This window comes from Urocampus carinirostris, chromosome 8 (assembly GCF_059441175.1).
Source record: "Urocampus carinirostris isolate Australia breed hairy pipefish chromosome 8, RoL_Ucar_1.0, whole genome shotgun sequence".
Taxonomy (NCBI): domain Eukaryota; kingdom Metazoa; phylum Chordata; class Actinopteri; order Syngnathiformes; family Syngnathidae; genus Urocampus; species Urocampus carinirostris.
In genome coordinates, this window is record NC_142356.1 from 10,839,217 (window position 1) to 10,860,377 (window position 21,161).

Genomic DNA, 21,161 nt, shown 5'->3' on the forward strand with positions numbered 1-21,161 from the left:
TTTGTTCTCTAATGACTTTTTTTCCTTTGTTTATTTCTTTTTTTTTCTGTTTTTTTCTGAAATTTTCCTTCTTTTTTCTCTTCCTTTTGTTTCTTTTTTTCTTAGCTTTTCACTACTTTTTCATTTTGGTATTTTTTCTTTTTTGTTCTATTCCCCCTTCCTTTAAGTCATTTTGTGCATAATTTTACATAATATTTGGTCATATAGGGATGAAAGAAGCAAAAACAACCCGAAGAGCCGTTTACGACCCGAAAGAGCCGGTTCCTTTTAGTGAGCCGAGCCGAAGAAGCCGGTTCTCGAAAAACTCTAAAAACTCACACTGAGAATGTGCAGGCAGTGCGCGATTGCGCACTCGCGCAGCTTAGAGGGAACACCGGTTGCAACAATCATAAGTCTGTGAATAAAATATGAATACCCATTTTTCTATACATAGGCAAGTTAAACAATATATTTTTCACAATCTTGTGCGCCTTTTTGGGATGGTGATTGCCCTGGGGAAGAAAATTCCTCTGAGCCTGTTCGTCCTTATTTCAAGGGACCTGTAGCGCCTACCAGAGGGCAACAGGTCAAAGAGGTGGTGGCTGAAGTGAGAGGAGGCCTTCATGATATTGTTGGCTCTGTTGAAGTTTCGCAAGCCGGCAATGTCCTCGAGACTTGATTAGATTATATGAGAAATGTCAAGTCAATCAGTGGAATGGGACTTTTTGCTTTGCAGGAGTTACTGAATGTGTATCGCATAGAAATTGTGAAAGAAAAGAGCAGAGCGCTGGAAAGATATGCTTTGATATGACCTCATTTTGGCTTGGATAGCGTTAGATTTTGTATAACTGTTTATTTTAGAGGTCGGGTGAATTGTTTGAGGTGTCCTTAAAAAGTTCTCTAGTAAGTATGCGTTGAAAATGCCCTTCCGAGTTCAAAGAGCCCTTATGCTTTTCCCCCCACTGTGCCTATCCGCTTTTATCTGCTGTTCGGGGCGGAAAACATTAGGTTTGAGGAACGGCAGCTCGGGGGAAGTACTGTAGAGTGATGTCACGCCCGTCCCCGCTGGTTTTAATTGTTTTCTGTTTGTCATGCTCCCGTGAAAGTGGTGAAAGTAAGAAAAGGGCTGCTTCGACCCAAACAGATGAAAGATGAAAATAAATATTTCCAAGGTAGTGTTTGGAGACTGGCCTAGCGTAACAATAGTGCAATGAAAAGTAGTGTTTTTAGGAGCAAAATAATTCTCAAATAAGTCAATAAATAAGATAAACACCCATTTATAATGCAAGAACATATTTGGTTTGATAAATTGGCTTTAATATAATTGGTAACGTTAGCTAAACCGTTTTTACTAAGTTCTGGGATAGCCAGGTATTGTTACATTGGTTGCATTTAAGAATTCTATGTTACGCAATAATTTTAGAGCATATTAGTTTTAAATCTGAATTTGCTAGAAAATGCAATTGATTATCAGAATACACCACATTCAAGTTTTTAAAGCAATACTAATCTACTGCAATTATATGTTCAAAGGTAATCAATAGCTTTAAAGCTTAGTAGACATGAAATAAGGAGTGAAGACATCAATGAATTCTTACAAGAAGAACAGAAGAGGACTGACCAAAAAAACCCTCACAATGCCAAATTCCAAATCTGTTGTGAAAACACTCCCCTGAGCCCTTTAAATTTTATAAAATTTCCTTGGTTACAAAAGCAGATCCGGCCTAATGTCTGTGGAAATCATTATTATATGATTATTGGCATTGTGTAGTGACAAGGATGTTGGATCCCTTAACCGCCAGCACTTTCTGTGGTGTGTCTTGGGCAGTACAGCCTGGCGAAGGCCATCCCTCTCTAGGCTGTTTTTTGACTGGCATTAGCTCCCCTACATGAAAGAAAAAGTACTGGTTTCCAGTGTTACCAGTTGCAAGGGAAGTACCTTTATCATCTGGTCGCCATTGTTTTACAGTATACTGCCTCATCCCATTTTCCAGAGATGAGCCTGACCTCGGCTATGATGGGCAGATCCTAAATCACTGGGGGGAAACTGTTTTGTTCTAAAATTTTGAGTATCACATTGCATCACTTGCGGCTTTCATATTTTTGTTGAAAAACGAACTTTGTGGCGATGACGTTGCGTCCTATGCTTTTGGGACCAATTAAAGGCTCAAGGGCTCTTTGTTCGGTAAATGGATTTAGCGTTTTGTATATTTTTGTATCTCATCTCATCTCATTAGCTGCACCGCTTATCCTCAGTAGGGTCGCAGGGGTGCTGGAGCCCATTTCAGCTATCTTCGGGCAGTGGGCAGGGGGCACCCTGAACTGGTTGACAGCCAATCGCAGGGCACACAGGGACAGACAACTCGCTCGCTCATTCACACCAAGGGACAATTTGGACCGGCCAATTCACCTGAAATGCATGTCTTTGGAATGTGGGAGGAAACCGGAGTACCCGGAGGAAACCCACGCAAGCACGGGGAGGACATACAAACTCCACACAGTAAGTCCGGTAGCTGGATTTGAACCCACACAGGCGGTTCCCAAGACCTTAGAACTGTGCTGCACACGCGCTACCCACTGCGCCGCCGTGCTGCCCATATTTTAGTGTCTATATTCAAATTATTTATACATAAATGAATACGTAACTAAATTGTAAACAGTGCGTAATAGTCAAAATAAGAAAATAAATTTGAAAATAACGAATTGTGCAATCTCCTTTGCAGGTGTCCAATATTAGAAACAGAATCAAGCAGAATAAACTTATCAGTAATTGATAAATATTGAAACTTCATTTTCTTGATTTTCCTCATGTTGAGGTTTTTGAGATTTTCCTTGCCCTCATGTAGGTTTTAGATCAGGGGATGGTGTAATAATAGTCTGTCGTTTGCAATAATCTGTGGTCTGTGCAGCCCTTTGAGACTCCTTGTGATAGAGGTCGTCACAAATAAACACGACTTAACTTGACTCATGTGCGGTCCCTTCTCAAGGTTTCTTCATTTTCCTCATGTTGAGGTTTTTGAGTTTTTCCTTGCCCTCATGTAGGTTTTAGATCAGGGGATGGTGTCATAATAGCCTGTGCTTTGCAATAATCTGTGCAGCCCTTTGAGACTCTTTGTGATTAAGGGCTATACAAATAAACATGACTTGACTTGCAAAAAAAAACAACAATGTAGTTTTTATACTAATGTCATAAAGGGGCAATCCCTTATTGTACTCCTTATACAACAAGTGTCCCAGTAGAAAAACAGCATTTGAATCACCCGACAATACCTTTCACTCTTGACCCACTCCCTGAACATTAGTGGATGTGAGAAAATAACCGAAACAAGTGTTTTGCTTGTAATGGGAAGTGCTGATGAGCGAAGATTAAATGCAGCAGGACTAAAAATAAACGGAAATGGCACCTCCACGCACGCACATTTCGGGGGCGAATACTCGGAGGGTAAAAAGGGGCATCTTTTGTGCAGCTGAACATTTCGTTTTAAAAGTGTAAATTCCATACCAGACATTTGATATGCATGCATGTAAGCTTAAAAAAATCTCAAAATTACAACAGGGGTTATTATTACAAAATGTTAGGTTTCCCGCAACGAGTCGGGAGAATACTTCGCTCATCCTCAGAAAATTTAGGGTCATAAGAGTTATTTTCTTTGATTTTAACAAGTTTATTCTGTTTTTAATACTGGAAACGTGCACACTGATTCACATGGGATTCTGGTTAATTATCTGGACTAATTGTCAGGACCAGAACGGACACAGGACACAATGGCATTACGTTTCTCACAAGTTTTATTAAAGGAAAGGGAAAGGGTGTCAGAACCCAGAATGGAATCTCGGACTCAAATGCGTACGTTTGAAAGGAATCTTTATTGGCTAGTTGACAGAGCTGGCTTAGGAAGCCGGCGGACGTCGGTCGCCAGCAGCGTTGGACGGAACGGCAGTTCCGTGACAGGTAAGCAGAATCAATCTTAGCGGACAGGTCGATGGCCAGGGCAGGAGAGAAGTTCCTAACGCGGGGCAGAAACAGGTCGGAACCGAAGGCAGGAATCAAAACAGAGAGTAGTCTTTAGTACTTGATAATCTGGCGAAACAAACAGGAACACAGAGGTACGTTCGGACAAACTGGTCTGGACGCTGACCGCTTAAGAACAGAACGTCAGCCAATCAGGGAGCGCGCTTCAGCGCGCCACCCGACTGCCGCAGGTGTCTTCACTTTGGCAATCATGACAAAGGGCTGTGCCCAGGATCCGGCGTTCGCTAGGCGCGGGAAGCAGGTCGCTCTGAACGCGGAAGTGGATCTTCCGTGGCGAGCGATGGCGGTGTCGGTAACAGAAAGATGGGTCAGTAGCCGGGACGGGAGAGCAAAACGTGGTCGGGGTCGGAAGCGAGTCATAAGCCAGGAAAGGAGAGAAGACCTGGTCGGGGACAAAAAGAGGTCGAAAGCCGGCACGGGAGAGTTGACGTGGCCAGGATAAAAAACGGGTCGAAGCCGGGGAACAGACTGGAGCAAAAAGCAGGTGGGAGTCAGGGTCGAAAAAGGCTTGCCTAGTGTTAACTGAGGTTCGCAGACAGACTGACAAATGGGGACAGACAGGAGTGGGTTTGAATTGGGACAGGGAGCCAATCAGAGTCCGAGGCAGTAGGCGCTAAAGGAGCGGGCAGAGGTAATTCACATCGGTAATCTATTATACTAATATAACTAATATGCCTCACTGTTGTTTGTTATTATGACTACAATGCACTATTTGCATAATGTTGCTCTCTGTTTTTGTAACCTAGGAAAATAGACAAAAGAAAGGGCTCAGGGGAGGACCTTTAGAACACTTCGGAATTTTCTGATTAACTCGTCCACGGTACAGTCATCGGTTCAACCCCAGCTTCTAGCCTTAATGTGCAGAGTTTGCATGTTCCCCCCGTGCTTGCGTGGATTTCCAACAAGCACAACAGTTTTCTCCCTCATTCCAAAAAACAGGTTAATCGGCCGGTCCGAATTGTCCCTAGGTGTGGATAAACGAGTGAGTTGTCTGTCTCTGTGTACCCTATAATTGGCTGGCAACCAGTTCAGGGTGTCCTCTACCCACTGCACGAAGAAAGCTGGGATGGGCTCCGGCATCCCAGAGAACCTACTGAGGATAAGTGGTGCAGATAATGGATAGATGAATTGTCATACAGTCTTTGCAAGTTCAAAATGTATTGATGTCTGCTCTTCTTTTTTCGAGTGTCGTTTAAAAGTAACAGAGTAACATACCATGATATAACGAATGTTGAGTTACAAAATTTGATTCATATTGTATATTTGTTACCAAAACACTAATTCCATTGTAGTAGTAGTTCCTTTGTAACACGTTACTCTCAACACTGATTATAAGGATTAAGGCTCACTCGTTTGTTTGAATAGAATAGAATAGAATAGAATAGAATAGAATATACCTTTATTGTCATTGTTACAAAATGGGTTAACATATTGTGACGACGAAATTGGGCATGACACTCCAGTTTCACACATTCACGGTGAGGTAAAGAAACCAAGAAGATAAGGAACAGAGAAGATCAGGTTATAAAACAAGGAGGATAAGGTTATAGTTATAATTTACACAAAATTTACACAAGAAATGTCGGCATGTAGGATGTTACATACAGTTGGTATCGTAAGGGTTTGTGCAATATGCATTTGGTGCAAAATAGTCAACATAGTGCAAAAAAGAAAGCTGTCAAAGGACTAAAAGGACAAAAAACATACCTCACTATTTCTAATCCGACATGACTTATTGGTATAAAAATGGAAAGAATTTTAAAACGGGAAAGAAAACATCCAGAGCAAAATCCACATGCAAAGGTTTAGCAGGCAGCAAACCCGCCCTTTCTTTCTTCGTCCTTGCCAAAAGGGTTTTAATTGGATCCCCGGCCGGGCCCTTGTGTAGCAAGCAGAGCGCAAATCCACAGCTTTTATAGTTTAGCCTGCTTTGATTCCGGTGCCAGTCTATAAAACGCCACAGGTAACGAGCTGGAAGAGGAGAACACGGCCAATTCTCGCGAGCCACAGGTGAAGTGACTGTGGATGTGTGCAGATGGGCGTACGCAACAGTGCCCACTTACAGTATGACAGTGCAAATACCCTTTAACAACCTCCATCTGGAGAGATGGAGGATGGAGAGGGAGGGGACATTTCCTCAGGAAGCAGCTGGCTGCCTAAAGGGCCACGGAACGAGACACTCAAAGTTGTAGGCCGCAACGGGGGCTCTGTCATTTCAACTACCTAATAAATCGCGGCACGGCTGCGGTTATTATGAAGCGCTCTGCAGCCGGCCAGCGCAACAGGAGGAAAGGTACTTTGACATACTGGCTTCAGTGATTTGTTTGACGCTCTTCTGCTTTTAGTGATGGAACGGCAGGATGAAATCGTCCCGGAGCATCCGAACAACAGCAATATCCGATGCAGTCCACAAGACAAACGTTGCATACAAAAGACATTGGCCCGGCACCCTCCGAAGTCCACGAATCAGAGAAGCAACACGGCCAGGGAAGAGGCTAAGGCGGCGCTGGTGAGAAAAAGCATCATTTGAGTATGCTAGCGGGAGCGGGAGTGACTTCAAAGGAATTCATGAGATTAGAAGTGGAGAGTGTTGGTGATGAGGAACAGCGTAATGAGCAGGGTTGGGTAGGGTTACTTTAACTGGATTACTTTCAATTACTTTTGGATTACTCCAATACCAAATATGCTAATAAAACACAAAAGAAACTACGGTAAATATGAATAAAATGACTCAATTTTGTGCAGGCTTGGGGAGTAAAGGAATACATGGAACGGCAAAAATGATGTTGGCAAGCTGTTTGGATTTATTTTCATTTTGTTTCAGTCGCATTTTATGTTCGTTTTGCCGGAGATCAAAGAGATCAAAGCCAGGAGAGAAAGCTTACCACGTGTTGGGAGTCATATTTTTTTTCATATTTAGTTTATTTTGTCTTTTATTAGCATATTTGGTATTGGTGTAATCCAAAAGTAATTGAAAGTAATCCAGTTAAAGTAACCCTACCCAACCCTGGTAATGAGTACTCATGTGCAGCCATTACTGAGATCAGAAAAAGTAATGTGCTTATTTAAAGGTCAAAGAGGACAAGAGTCGGACTCACTGCGCATTATCTTTAATAAACTTTCATAAAACCATAACATGAACTAAAATAAAAATGTGAATTTTTCAAAATACTTCAGGACTATAAGGCATGCCCAAAAATCCCAAATTGGCCAGTCATTGAAATTGGAAATACCGTTCTCTTCATTCAGTTCAGAAAGAACAAATCACTTCCCACAATGCCCTTATCGTCATTCAGTTCAGAATATCGAACATGTTATGTGACATTATTTTGTTGTTGACTCATTGTTTTTTGTCCTGTTTTTTTTATTTTTATGTTCGAAATAAAAGTTTTCAATCATTCATTCAACATCATACCTGTCAACCTCCACAGCTCCATGCCCATACAAACTGTCGTATTTTCCCTTACAAAATAATCTTACACCATGTTTTTTTTTCAGAATGATGCATGATGGGAAATCCCCAGGCGGCAGACGCATGCGCACAGTAGCATCAAACCGCTCGCTTCGTTTGCAACGGAAAAAAAACCGATACAGAGATAGAGGATGCCGTGGTGAACTGGTTTGACTTGATTGATTTGCCGTTTCGTAATAGTCGGTGTATTCCGGATGGTACCCATAATTGACAAATTTGCGTTTTTCCGTACTGATTTTCTTGTAGGTCGTACACGTCTTAAAATGCATTATAAACGTACTTTGTACGGCAAAAACGTACGGGTTGACAGGTATGGAATATGTGCGCTTCGTAAAGACTTTGCAATTCAGCTGTTTCAGGGACCAGTTTCATGTCTGACAATGTTCTTGTGGCCTAGCCCAATAATATTGTCAAAGATTTGGCAACACGACTAAAAATACTGTGATGATGAGATAAAATCAAATATCTTTTTGAATATTGATTTTATCCCTACAAATCTAGTAAATCAAGTCTAGTCCGAGGCACCCATACTTTCCACTGGTTTTGATTCTTTTTGCAATCAATTATGCAATTGTGTGCAACTGTATGCAATAATATGCTATATTTTCTGACTGATCAATACATTTGCAAATATGAAATCCATCCATCTATCTATCTATCTATCTATCTATCTATCTATCTATCTATCTATCTATCTATCTATCTATCTATCTATCTATCTATCTATCTATCTTTCTATCTATCTATCTATCTATCTATCTATCTATCTATCTATCTATCTATCTAACCTTAGCCCTAACAATAGTTTTAATCCTGCTGCCTTAAAGTCCGGTGCACCTTATATATAATAATAATAATAATAATAATTTCCTTTGTATTGTCATTCTTTGTAACAATGTACACAGAACGAAATGTCGATACAAGAAAGAAATACAGTGTAACCTCGGTTCTCGACCATAATCCGTTCCAGAACCCTGTTCGAAAACCGATTTGTTTGATCACCGAAATCATTTTTCCCATTAAAAATAATGTAAATCGTTTTAATCCGTTCCAACACACTGAATGTTTACCTTGAATGTTTAACGGAAACATAAAGCTAACTCAGGCTAATCGTACGTCCGCGTTATCGTAATCTTCCGTACGAAAGATTACGCTAACATGAACGTGTAAAAGTAAAAAAATCAGGTCGTTTACAAGTCATTTAGCACCCGGGTCTCCACAACAAGTGGTGAGCGGTTGATTGGAAAGAGGGCTCCGTTCCAACACCCTGAAAGTTGGGCTCCGTTCCAACACCCTGAATGTTTACCTCGAATGTTTACCTCGAATGTTCAATGTAAACAAAGCTAACCCAGGCTAATTGTACGTTCGCGTTATCGTAATCTTCCGTACGAAAGATTACGCTAACATGAACGTGTAAAAATAAAAAAAAAGGATAAAGAAAAGAATTATGAATAGGATTTCTTACCTTTGTGGTGGTCAGCAGAAGGCGCAGGTGGAGTAGTTGTACGCACTACTTTTCTTTTTTCACCTGTAGCAACTTTGCTGCTTGCACTGACTTTCTTCGGAGGCATAATTAGGGGCTAAAACACTTCGTACACCTATATTAAAAGCGAAAGCAAAACGAAGCACGTCCGCACGCGATAACATTTGGTCAGGAAAAGAGCGATCTACACCCGTACGCTGCTCAGCATCGCACCCTAGCGTACGCACTCACGCATTACCGGCGTTCGAACTCCGATTTTTTGACCGAACAGCGAAGCAAGAATTTCTCGAAATTTTTGGTCGGACTCCGATTTGTTCGAACTGAGAGGCGTTTGAAAACCGAGGTTCCACTGTATCACAAAAGACTATTTTTGGGGTGTGCGCCTTAAATCCGGCACACCCTATGGTGCTAAAATTCAGTACATGAAGGGCAAGAAATTAGTATTTTTCTATATGTGACTTACCAGCTCTTTAAAGTGAATGACAGGAAATGGCTCTCCACCAATCAGGAGCCGGTTGAGTTTGAGACGCTTTCTTTTTGTCCTCACTTGCTTTTTTATTCTTATATATACGTTTTTTCGTTTCTGTTTCTGCGCTACCGCAGAGCTGTACAGGAGCCAAAAAAAACGTTCTTTAAAAAGAGCCGGAATTCGCATCACTAATCTCAGAATCCCGGCCAATTGGTCACATTCACTGGCATTATGTAAATCCTGATCAGAGCAACTAACCAATATATCAACTTTACACAACATCTGAGTTCTTTGTCATATGAATCTGATCAGATACGCTAAGCTCCTTAAGGAAAAAGTAAAGTAATAAAACAAACTTTTTTTTTCAATAAAAAACATTCAGGGACCACAAACTATCGACCCACGGGACAACTGCAGACTCCGGGCAGCGTCTTTGAGACCCACGTTTGAAAGACTGGTCAATTATAGGTCCCACACTATTCTGTCGTCTAATGTATTTGGATTTGAGATGTACCGTATTTATTTGTGTATACCACGCATTCATTTGTTTTTTACCTAAAAAAAACCTCAAAGTTTGGGTGCAGGTCAGATTAAATATTGATGACCACAATCTCAATACATTGAATGCAATTGGTAGAACCCAAGACAGTACGTTTTATCGTATTATTACACTATTTTGTAGTCATGGTACCGGAGATGAATGTTAATTTTGTTATGCACATGATAAAATGAAGATAAAATTATCAATTACAATGCTTACAATAGAATAGAATAAAAGAATAGAATTTATTGTCATTGTAACATGTGAAATTCACAAGAAATTACATTGGTCTCTGGTACCGTGACCAAAAATAGTGTGATAATGGGATATTATATTGTTTTTTTCATACGTAATAATAAAAAAACAGGAACAAAGTAGCAACAAACAAACATTATTCCGCTAGTCTGCCTGCAAAGTATTGTACCAATATTAAATAAATTGATATGAATATGAAATGTATGGCAGCACGGCGGCGGAGTGGTTAGCGGGTGTGCGGCACAGTTCTGAGGTCATGAGATCGAACCTCCTGTGTGGAGTTTGCATGTTCTCCCTGTGCTTGTGTGGGTTTCCTCCGGGCACACCGGTTTCCTCCCACATTCCAAAAACATGCATGTCAGGTTAATTGGCCGGTTCAAATTGTCCCTAGGTGTGAATGAGCGAGTGAGTTGTCTGTCCCTGTGTGCCCTGCGACTGGCTGGTAACCGTTCAGGGTGTCCCCTGCCCATTGCCCGAAGATAGCTGGTATGGGCTCCAGCACTCCCGCGACCCTACTGAGGATAAGCGGTGCAGATAATGGATGGATGGATGGATGAACTAAGTGTAAAAAAATAATGATGAAAATAATGTGCCTATTTTTAATCCATATATAGGGGGTCACGTTATACACGAATACACACGGTAAATATATAATCCAGCTCCAATTTAAAGAATATAATTCAGGGAATGGCCATCATTATTGCATTAATTACTTGAAGAAAAACCGCGCCTGTTTTCCATCTTCCATTTTCTTAAAAATCTTTTCACTCTCTACCACAACAGCAAGTTATATGAAAGTAAATGAGCGCAGTTGTTCTGTTGACATTTACAAACTGAATATTGTCGCCTGCAGGCTCCATGTCGTGCGGAGCTCCAGAGAGCACTGGACAGATTGGCATCCAACTCCCGCACTCACGATGATCTTTTCACCATACCGATCCCCAACTGCGACAAGAATGGAGACTTTCACATTAAGCAGGTCTGTAACATGAAGCACACAATAGCTGGCTTGTTACGTTTTGCCAGTGGACCCAAGCAAGGGGAGGCAGCAACTGAGGCAAGGGTGCTCAAAATAAGGACGGTATATAATTAAATCAGGAACAAAGTGACAACAAACAAACAAGGGATCACAAAAGACATAACACGCCAAAACAAAATCAAACCCGACTATATTTAAACCAGGAACAAAGACCTGACTGAAAATGCAAGGAACAAAGTAACAAACAAAGAAACGATCACAAAACAAAATCAAACCTGACAATATCCAAACCAGTGTCATGAACCAGGACGGAATCTCGGACCCAATTGCGTTTGTTTCAAAATAATCTTTATTAGAAAGAGTTGTCGGAACTGGCTTTGGACGCCGGCGTCTGTCGGTCATCAGCCGCTTCGAACGGAATGGCAGTTCCGTGACAGGTAGGTGGAATCGGTACAGCTTAGCGGGCAGGTCGATGGCCAGGGCGGGGGAGCAGGTCGAAAACGTGGAACGGAAACAGGTCAAAATCAGAAAGCAGGCAGGAATCAAGCAAGAGTTGTCTTTGGTACTTGGTAATCTGGCGAAACACACAGGAATACAGAAGTACAGTCTGACGTCCTTCTCTGGACGCTGACCGCTTAAGAGGAGAATGTCAGCCAATCAGAGAGCGCGCTCCAGCGCGCCAAACTATTGCCCCCAGTTGACCTGACTTAGGCAATCATGACAACCAGAGACCTAAGAATGAAAAGGAAATGCAATGACCTGGCACAGTTAGCAGTCCAAGCTGTCAATATAAGTTGTTGGAATAAATAGGTGGTTGGAGATTGGACTTAGGTGTGTTTACAAACAATGCTTACAAACAATTCCAACTACTTCAACAGTCTCTGAGCTAGCTTATAAAACATGCCCACATCTCTAAGTGCAAATTCAATAACATATCTTCAAGTAGACCCTCCTTTTAATTCATGCATTCATCCCCCCCCCTGTTCGAATATCAAATGCTCCCCAGTCTAGCCTTTTAAACATTTTTGAGCAAAAAAAAAAACTTTTTTATATTAAAAAATTTCAAGGTACGGCGTCCATCAAAAAATGTTTGAGCATTAATTCCCGGCATTAGTTTTATGTATTTATTTTCTTATGTTTTTGCCTTTCTATTTAGGCACAATACAATACAAAAAAACAACAACCACGAATTATTAAAAGGAAACAACAAAATATTTGCACAAAAACAAATGTACAATACAATAATTTAATACATTAACATGTTCCCAAAGAAGGTAGGCTAAAGCAAAAGCTTCAAACTGCCTAACCCTTTTACATTTTTCCTTGCAGGGATAACATATTCAGATTCAAAACAAGAAAACAGAGGTTTACCCCAACAAAGGGAAATTGTAAAACAAAAAAATGACATTTCAGTCTTGCAATCATACCGCTAGTGACCCCTACCCAAAGAAACTGTTGATTTGTTAATCCTCTATAGCATTTTATTTAAAATTGATATAAATTAAGGACAGCTTTTAAGTCATATTCCATAAATTAAAGCTTAAGTTATCGTGATTCCTAAACTGACAGTATAAACTATAAAGTTTTGTTAATTAATTTTTGGTCACTGTTTAGTTTCGATTGGACTAGATATTTAACCTGTTTTCCCAAGTCTTGCTTCTAACTTGTGTTTTATTTGTCAGTAAAACAAAGGGAAAATTCAAAATGATGCGCATTATTTTTACTTGTTTGATTGATCAGGTTTTGCAAAGGAATTTCAAACAGCGTCATCAAGCAGTAGAACTTACTAAATCCACTGTATTACCTCATGAGCAGATAACTAGAATTCAAAAAAAGGAAAATAAATATTGTAATCTGCTGCCACCTACTGAAATGGGGCGGCAGTAGCTCAGGAGGTAGAGCGCTCGTCCGTGTTACATGTCGAAGTGTCCTTGGGTAAGACACTGAACCCCTGATACCCCCGATAAGCAGGTTAGCATGGCTGCAATTCAAGGCCGCTATTGGGAAATGTGGAGCACAATGTAAAGCGCTTTGGAAAGTCATTGACTTGAACAGCGCTATATAAATGCAGATCATTTCATTTCAAATGGATGAATGCCACAGTTAAGAAGTCAATCACACTGAACAATGGCATGCTTTTTTTTTTTTTGCAGAGGTAAAATTGGGAAATTTCCTGCGGAGCACTAGACAAGGTCCATTCAACTTCTCATGACTCATTACAAAGCAACAATGCATTTTTTTAGCTTTACGACATAATTTCTTGATTTTGTTATTCTTCCGCTTTGATAAGAGTCTGTAACCAGTCAGATAAGCTTCACAATAAAAGCTTAGGGCGAACAAAGACTGGAGATAAGATTGCTCTGAGCTTTGTTTGCAATCAACAAAAAGTTCTAGAAAGGCAAACGTCCTCTACCAGACTGACATTTTTGATTGTGCAACATGGCTAAAGTATCCTTGTCTGCAGAAAACTGAGAAACATGTTTACTGATTAAGACTGCAGTGAAAAAAACTGGGAAGTAAAACATGTCATGAGGGACAAGTAAGAACGGTTCGTGGAACTTTTGCTGATTTTTGTTACTTGCGGCCAGCCCAGTAAATACAAGTCTAAAATAATAAAACGTGACATTTTTATCTATGTTTAGCTGTGAGAAACTTTCAGATTAGTTACACTAGTCAAGTCAAGTCATGTTTATTTGTATATCCCTTAATCACAAAGAGTCTCAAAGGGCCGCACAGACCACAGACTATTGCAAACTACAGACTATTTTTTACACCATCCACTGATCTAAAACCTACATGAGGGCAAGGGATAAACTCAAAATCTTCAACATGAGGAAAATGAAGAAACCTTGAGAAGGGACCCCACATGAGGTAATCCCTCTTCCAGAGTGACCAGGCTGCAAGGGATGTTGCAATAACAAATAATACACAGATATTGTCAATGAAATATAGGTCATTCATAAGCTATTGAAGTGTGTTTCAAGCCTAGATTCAAACAGCTCCACTGAGGTTGCTTATCGAATCTCAGGGGGAAGGCCATTCCACAACACCAGGGCCCGAATGGAGAACGCTCTCGAACCTGCGTATTTCTTCTTGGCTCTTGGGATCACTCGTAGACCAGCATTTTCAGAGCGAAGGCTCCGGACCGGAACATAGGGGGGAAATTAAATCTGAAAGATATGAGGGAGCAAGTCCATGCATGATTTTGTATAATACCAACAGAACCCTAAAATCACACCTTGTCAAAACCAGAAAAGGAGGAGGACCCAGATGCGTAACGTTTCTCACACAAGCTTTATTTTACGGGACTAGGGCAGTCATGCACGTTAACACAAACGGCAGTGATTCGGCGATCGCTGGGCGGGAGAAGTAGGGCAGATGTCTGTCGTGGAACAACAGGAAGCCAGAGGTCGATGAGATCGATACCAGTTACACGAGCAGATACCGGACAGGACGGGACAGACAGGATTGATATCAGACACAGGAGACTGGAGACAGATATCAGACAGGATGAGACTGATGGGATCGATACCAGACACTGGAGACTGATATCAAACAGGACGAGATAGACGGGAATGATACAAGACACTGGAGACTGGAGACCGATAACAAACAGGATGAGATAGATGGGAACAATACCAGACAGGATACACAAGCAGGATACCCAAAAGAGTCAAAACCCAGATGTTCCTTGACGGACTGACAAAGGGTGAGTGAGAGCACTAAGCTTAAACAGAAGGGAAGCCAATCAGTCAACGAGCCGCAGCTGGTGCAAAACGGGCGGGGCCAATTGGGGGCAACGGGCAACCGTGACACACCTTAAGCTAACAAAAACTAAAACTAAAGCTAACTAAAACAAACAGCTGTGCTCCTCTGATCATTTTCAAGATTTTCCTTTACAAATCATTGGTTGTTTGGAACAACGATTTCAGTTGTATTATATAGAAAACAAACTGACATTCGAGATGTGCGATGAAGTTTATAGGATTTACAGAAACTGCAATTATTACTCAACACAAATTTTGTTTAGTAAGCTCTTTGAACCTAGAACTACATACAGAAGTAAAGCCAATCATGAGAAAGGGTATTTTAGGTAGCCACTTCCAAGTTGTTCTCCTCTTTGCATCTTCTTGAAAGACTGACAACATGGCAGCCTCGAATCAACTCAAATGACCTGAAAATAAAGATTGTTTAGCATCTTGGTTTAGGGGATGGATACAAACAGCTAACTCTGATATTACAGCTGGAAGATTCCACAGTGAGAAACATAGTGGGAAATGGAAGCCCATAGGGACAGTTAATTCCCGCAGTGGAAGGCCAAGAAAAATCTCCGACGAGCAGGGGTGAAAGATGGTGAGAACAATCAAACTCCACCCACAGACCAATTCCAAAGACATACAGCATAATATTGCTACGGATAGTGTCACTGTGTATCCAGGGTTGGGTAGGGTTACTTTAACTGGATTACTTTCAATTACTTTTGGATTACTCCAATAGCAAATATGCTAATGAAAGACAAAAGAAACTAAATATGAATAAAATGACTAAATTTTGTGCAAGCTTGGGGAGTAATGGAATACATGGAACGGCAAAAACGATGTTGGCAAGCTGTTTGGATTTATTTTCATTTTGTCTCTGTCGCATTTTATGTTCGTTTTGCCGGAGATCAAAGAGATCAAAGCCAGGAGAGAAAGCTTACCATGTGTTGTGAGTCATCATTCTAGTCATATTTAGTTTCTTTTGTCTTTTATTAGCATATTTGGTATTGGAGTAATCCAAAAGTAATTGAAAGTAATCCAGTTAAAGTAACCCTACCGAACCCTGTGTGTATCATTTACCAATTCAGCGCTCTTTGCACAATGAGATGCTGTATGCAAGAGTAATGTGGCAGAGGACTTCTTTCCACAGACACTACCAGCAGAATCATCATAGACTGATTAAACACAAAATGATTTATTTGGACATAACAACAAAATAACACGTAATTTCCAGAAAAATATTTAATACCCACAGTAAAATTTGGTGACGGTTTTGTGGGACTGTGTGGCCATTGCAGCTACTGGCATTCTTGTTAAAGTAATAGGTTTTTCACAGTTGCCATGGAGCTCAATTAGCCCCGCCCGTGTGGCGCCAGCTGCGGCTCGTTGACGGATTGACTTCACTTCCAAGTACAATGCCCTGGAATGGCCATCCCAGTCCCTAAACCTGAACATTGTATGGTGTGATTTAAAGCAGGCTGTTCATGCTCAGAAACCATCAAAAACGTGGTCGGGGTCGAAAACGAGTCGTAAGCCAGAACAGGAGAGTAGACGTGGTCGGGGACAAAAAGAGGTCGAAAGCCCGGACGGGAGAGCAAAAACATGGTCGGGGTCGGAAACGAGTCGTAAGCCAGAACGGGAGAGTAGATGTGGTCGGAATCAAAACAGGTCATAAGTCGGGACGGGACAGCAGACGTGGTCTGGATCAAAACGGGTCGTAGTCGGAGAGAAACGGGAGCAAAAACAGGACAGGCGTGAGTCAGGGATCGAAAAAAGGTTTGCCTTGAAAAACAGAGGTTCGCAGACGGACTCACCAACAGGTAGGAGTGGGTTTAAATAGGGACAGGGAGCCAATCAGAGTCCGAAGCAGCTGGCGCCAAAGGAGCGGTCACAGCTGAGTCACATCTGTAATCATGACACATACAGTATTTCATTAGTATATTCCTTTTTGAAAGTGTTGTGTTCCTTCCATGACATCACAACTCTACAGGAAACAAGCCAGATAGGTGAACTCTGAGTCCCCCCGGCACGAGGCTAAGGGTTATATTATATTGATATCATATTTTGAAGACCAGCTCGGTGGCCTTGGGGGTATGGCGCCCGCCCTGAGACTGGGAGGTTGAGGTTCAAGCCTTAAACATTGGTACCCGTTGCCTCCCTGCTTGGCGTTCATCATTACGGGTTGGAATTGGGGGGTTTGGTAACCTAACGACTCCCAACACCTCAGTTGGGTTGAGCGAGGGGACTGGGAATCCCCTCCTCTGAATCAATCTCCCAAAAAGAGTCAGAACGGACTCTAGCCAGCTCCTGCTAGTTGGATAGGGAGATATGGCTGTGGTATATATAATATTTTGAAACATATCTGCCTACTTGTGGGAAAGTGCACTACATGTTCTGTGCCTAATTGAGAAATAAATCTGTTCGCGAGTACCTTTAGGAAGGTGAACAATGTTCTTAATTTGTGTTTCCAGTGTCATCCAGCACGCAACGGCCAACGGGGAAAGTGCTGGTGCGTGGACCAGAAGACTGGCATGAGACTGCCGGGCCCGGGAGAGACTCGCGGGGAATTGGATTGCCACCAGTTAATGACGGATACTCTGAGGGATTGAAAAGCCAAAGATTTCACAAGGAGCAGCTTAGTTCAACTAGTGCTCAAGATCGGATCTTCGTAAGGAAAGGCCCCAAAGGCTCACGGCATTCGTGACCTATGGTACTTGAGCTAGAGTAACAAAAGGAAAGAGTTTGGAATTTAAATGAGTCTTTTGTTGCTGTTATTTTCTTTCTGTGCACGTGAATCTTCCGGGCACTTGTTGTGTATTGTGATGAAAAGTTACGACCTGCAGTCATTTGATGCAGTATATGCTTTAAAGGGAAATTCAACCACCCGATATGTATCGACAATAGTATGTTCTTTGCTTACCCGCTAGTCTTTACTCAGTATTTTGATTAGTATCGTGCTAGTAAGATATATATTTTCAGAAAACGATCTTAGTGGTTAGGCATTTTACCACTTGTTGTCCACTGAAGACGACGTACCATTTGCTGCAATTTTCATTTACTGGGACCTGGCCCCAATCATGTCGATGCCACAGGCAATCGGGATTTTGCTTTTGGGGTCAGTTGAGCAGGGCGTTTTTTGGAGCAAAATGGTGTGGCACCAATGACATCGAGTATCAAACATGTTGGATAATTTTGCCATTCAGTCGTCAAATTCCTCAATTACGCGGTGCTATGAGGAAGATGCCGAGCTGCTTTTTCCCCATAACCCATGCGCTCTAAATACAAACACTGCGGTGATGTGTCGAAACATTCATGACGCCCTTCTAGAGGAGAAATGAGTCTATGTTTTTTCCAACATTCGTCATATAATACACAGCAAAGCAAAACAGGAAGTTTGACAGTACTTTATTCTATATTTAGAACATACATACAAATTTTCAACCTTTTCACCCACAAGTCAAGTCTTTAATTGAAATGGCAGTGAAAAACAGCGGTTGTATTAAAAACGGCATGCCTCACTCAATTGACCCGGGATAATTATCTATTGCGAACTAAGTTGGCCAGAATACAGCCATACAAAAAAAACATGACACGATTCGACTTACCAGCAAGTTATAATCCAGCCAGCACTCCCTATAATTAATACTACTAATGTACAAACCGTCGTTCACTCTCTCACACACACACACACATACACTGGAGTTTAAGTCGGTAAACATGTAATTATTACAGTTCAAGACAGGACACTGTTTCCCTTTTTTGATAACATATCGAAACGCTGCCGAGACCACCACGACTATCACCTGGCGGAGAATAGCATTCTCAGGGTTTCAAGTGCCGCGCACTGTCAATCACATAAACACGAAGCTTAAGTCTGTAAATAACCCGACAGTGTGGCCTTCATTGATACCCAGAGCCAATTCAGCAGATGTATCATGCCCATACGATGCTAATCCCCCCACTCAGTGTCAAAGCCCAGGGAAAACCACTGCCCTGGATAAGAACGTAGCTGGATGCAACCCCTTGTGACTGGAAGCCTCTGGCATAACGCAGACCATTGTCTTAGAACAATGTAATGCATTTATATAGCGCTTTTCAAGTCAATGAAGCGTTTTACAATGTGCTTTACACTTACCCATTCACACACACTCACATACTCACATTCCGATAGCAGCGTCAGCCATGCAAGGCAACTCCCTGCTTAGAGATTCAGTGGCTCACCCAAGGACACCTCGACATATAACACGGGGGAGCTGGGAATCAAACCTGCGATCTCTCGATCCCAAGACAAGCGCTTTACCTCCTGAGCTACTGTCGCCCGAAACAAAGCATTACTACAACTCTTTTTCCGTATCACCTGCGTTAATGTCAAGTCGCTAAAGTTTCCTTTAATCCTCGAGGACTGATAACAAGCAAATGTAATTTTGACTATTACCGCGGCAACCAACAATGACAACAACACAAAAAGCTACATCTATGTTGCAATGTGGCACAGTATGGCTGCCCTAGCGCCGTCGTCTGGAAATATAATGCTGACACTTTAAGCAACGCACTCTTATTTGTGTTATCTTTCAGCGCAGTAATAAATATGTGATCCCCTAATTCCCCACATAGTTGGCGCCAGGTTTGCGACGGGCTTTAGGTATCGCCAAATTCTGTCTCCTCTCCAGAAAACAGGTGAGCCATGATTGGTGGTTACCTGGTCTCTTGGAATCTCTGATGCTTTTTCCAAAGGACAGCAAGTGGTTAAATAGTTTTAAAAAGGGGTTTTCTCCTCAAATCATTCCACAAAAACAATTTGAACTCAACTAGTGGAGTCAAATATGTCTTATTATTGTAAAAAAAATTATTAATTATTATTGTGTTCCCCTTCTACAAGTAGCAGTCAAAAAGAAGGAAATATTTCATTTCAATACCTTTAAATGTTTAAAATCTGGAAACAAATCATAGTATACTCAAAGAGATGAAATTGAGAAACAGGCTCTTAGCATCCATATGGTTTGCATTTTACAGATTTGCAATAGTAAGACTCACGCTAAAAACAGTTTGAAATAACAGCCACCCTCAAAAAAACTTTAAATTGTTGCCATGTGAGTTCACTTCATCGTGATGATTTCATTTTTCGGTTTCATCCCAAAGGCCTGGAATAACAGGTTTACCAAAAAAATCTAATAAATGTTGATAGGACAATCTTATTTCTACAGCTGTGCTTCATTTGGTATATTACTTGGACAAGCACACTCTGTGTGATATACAGTATTAATTCACACACTTTAGTTTTGTTTTTTGGATGTTCTGATTGTGTGTATTTTTTGTGACAACTGAAAACAACTATTAAAATGCTTGTCATTTTTGGAAAATACTGATGTCTTGTACAAACACAGACAAACATTTCTTCATCAATAAAGCAATCATTTTTCTTCAGTAAGAATCTTCATAGAGTTTATTGGTCAAGGTACTTTATTCGGAAAATTATTTCAAAAGCATTTTCAAGTCAGGTTTATGAAATGTATAGGTTTCTTCAGAAAACAAGTCAAGTCATTTTTATTTGTATAGCCCTTATGTCACGAGGCGTGGAGACCGGACCAGAACGGAGGCAGGGGGCAGGAAGGGAGAACTCAATTGCGTGACGATCAAAACTTTTATTTAACAAAATAAAAGTCATCCAAAAACTCCGGGACAAAACAGAACAAAAACATTCTTACACTCAGAATGGTCAGGTACAGGTTTCCTCCGACTCAAACTAAACAGGCCAGGGCATAACAGAACGGAAAAGGTGTATTGAGCCAACACCCGCAATACCCACAACCCAACCTTAAGTAGCAGCCACGCAATTAGCTGATCTGCTTCAGCTGGTGCCCAGGGGGCGGGGCAGACCGGTCGCCACGGCGACCATGACACCTTAATCACAAAGAGTCTCAAAGGGCTGCACAGGTTATTACACAGACTATTTTTCAGACTATTATTACATCATCCCCTGATATGGAACCAACATGAGGGCAAGGAAAAACTCAAAAAACCTCAACATGAGGAAAATGAGGAAAACAAGAAAGCAAGGCAGTCATGGTAAAATCAATTGTTTTTTCAATGTTTATTTTGTTACACCAGGAGTCTCAAACACACATGGGTGAATCGTAGCCCGCCGGGTGATAGTTTGAGGCCTCTGCCTTAATATGAAAATTTAAAGGGACA

At 41.3% G+C, this 21,161-nt stretch overlaps 1 protein-coding gene across 1 annotated transcript in view; it reads left to right on the top strand.

The window, feature by feature from the left end:
* The window catches only part of LOC148360701 (insulin-like growth factor-binding protein 4), a 41,342-nt gene extending 20,949 nt beyond the window's left edge, over window positions 1–20,393 (top strand). The window contains exons 2-4 of the mRNA XM_088341596.1: window positions 6,358–6,521; window positions 11,086–11,211; window positions 17,441–20,393. Of these exons, the coding sequence (XP_088197722.1) occupies window positions 6,358–6,521; window positions 11,086–11,211; window positions 17,441–17,578 (428 nt within the window). The 3' untranslated portion in view covers window positions 17,579–20,393. The remainder of the gene's footprint in view (window positions 1–6,357; window positions 6,522–11,085; window positions 11,212–17,440) is intronic.
* The last annotated feature ends 768 nt before the right edge of the window (window positions 20,394–21,161 follow it).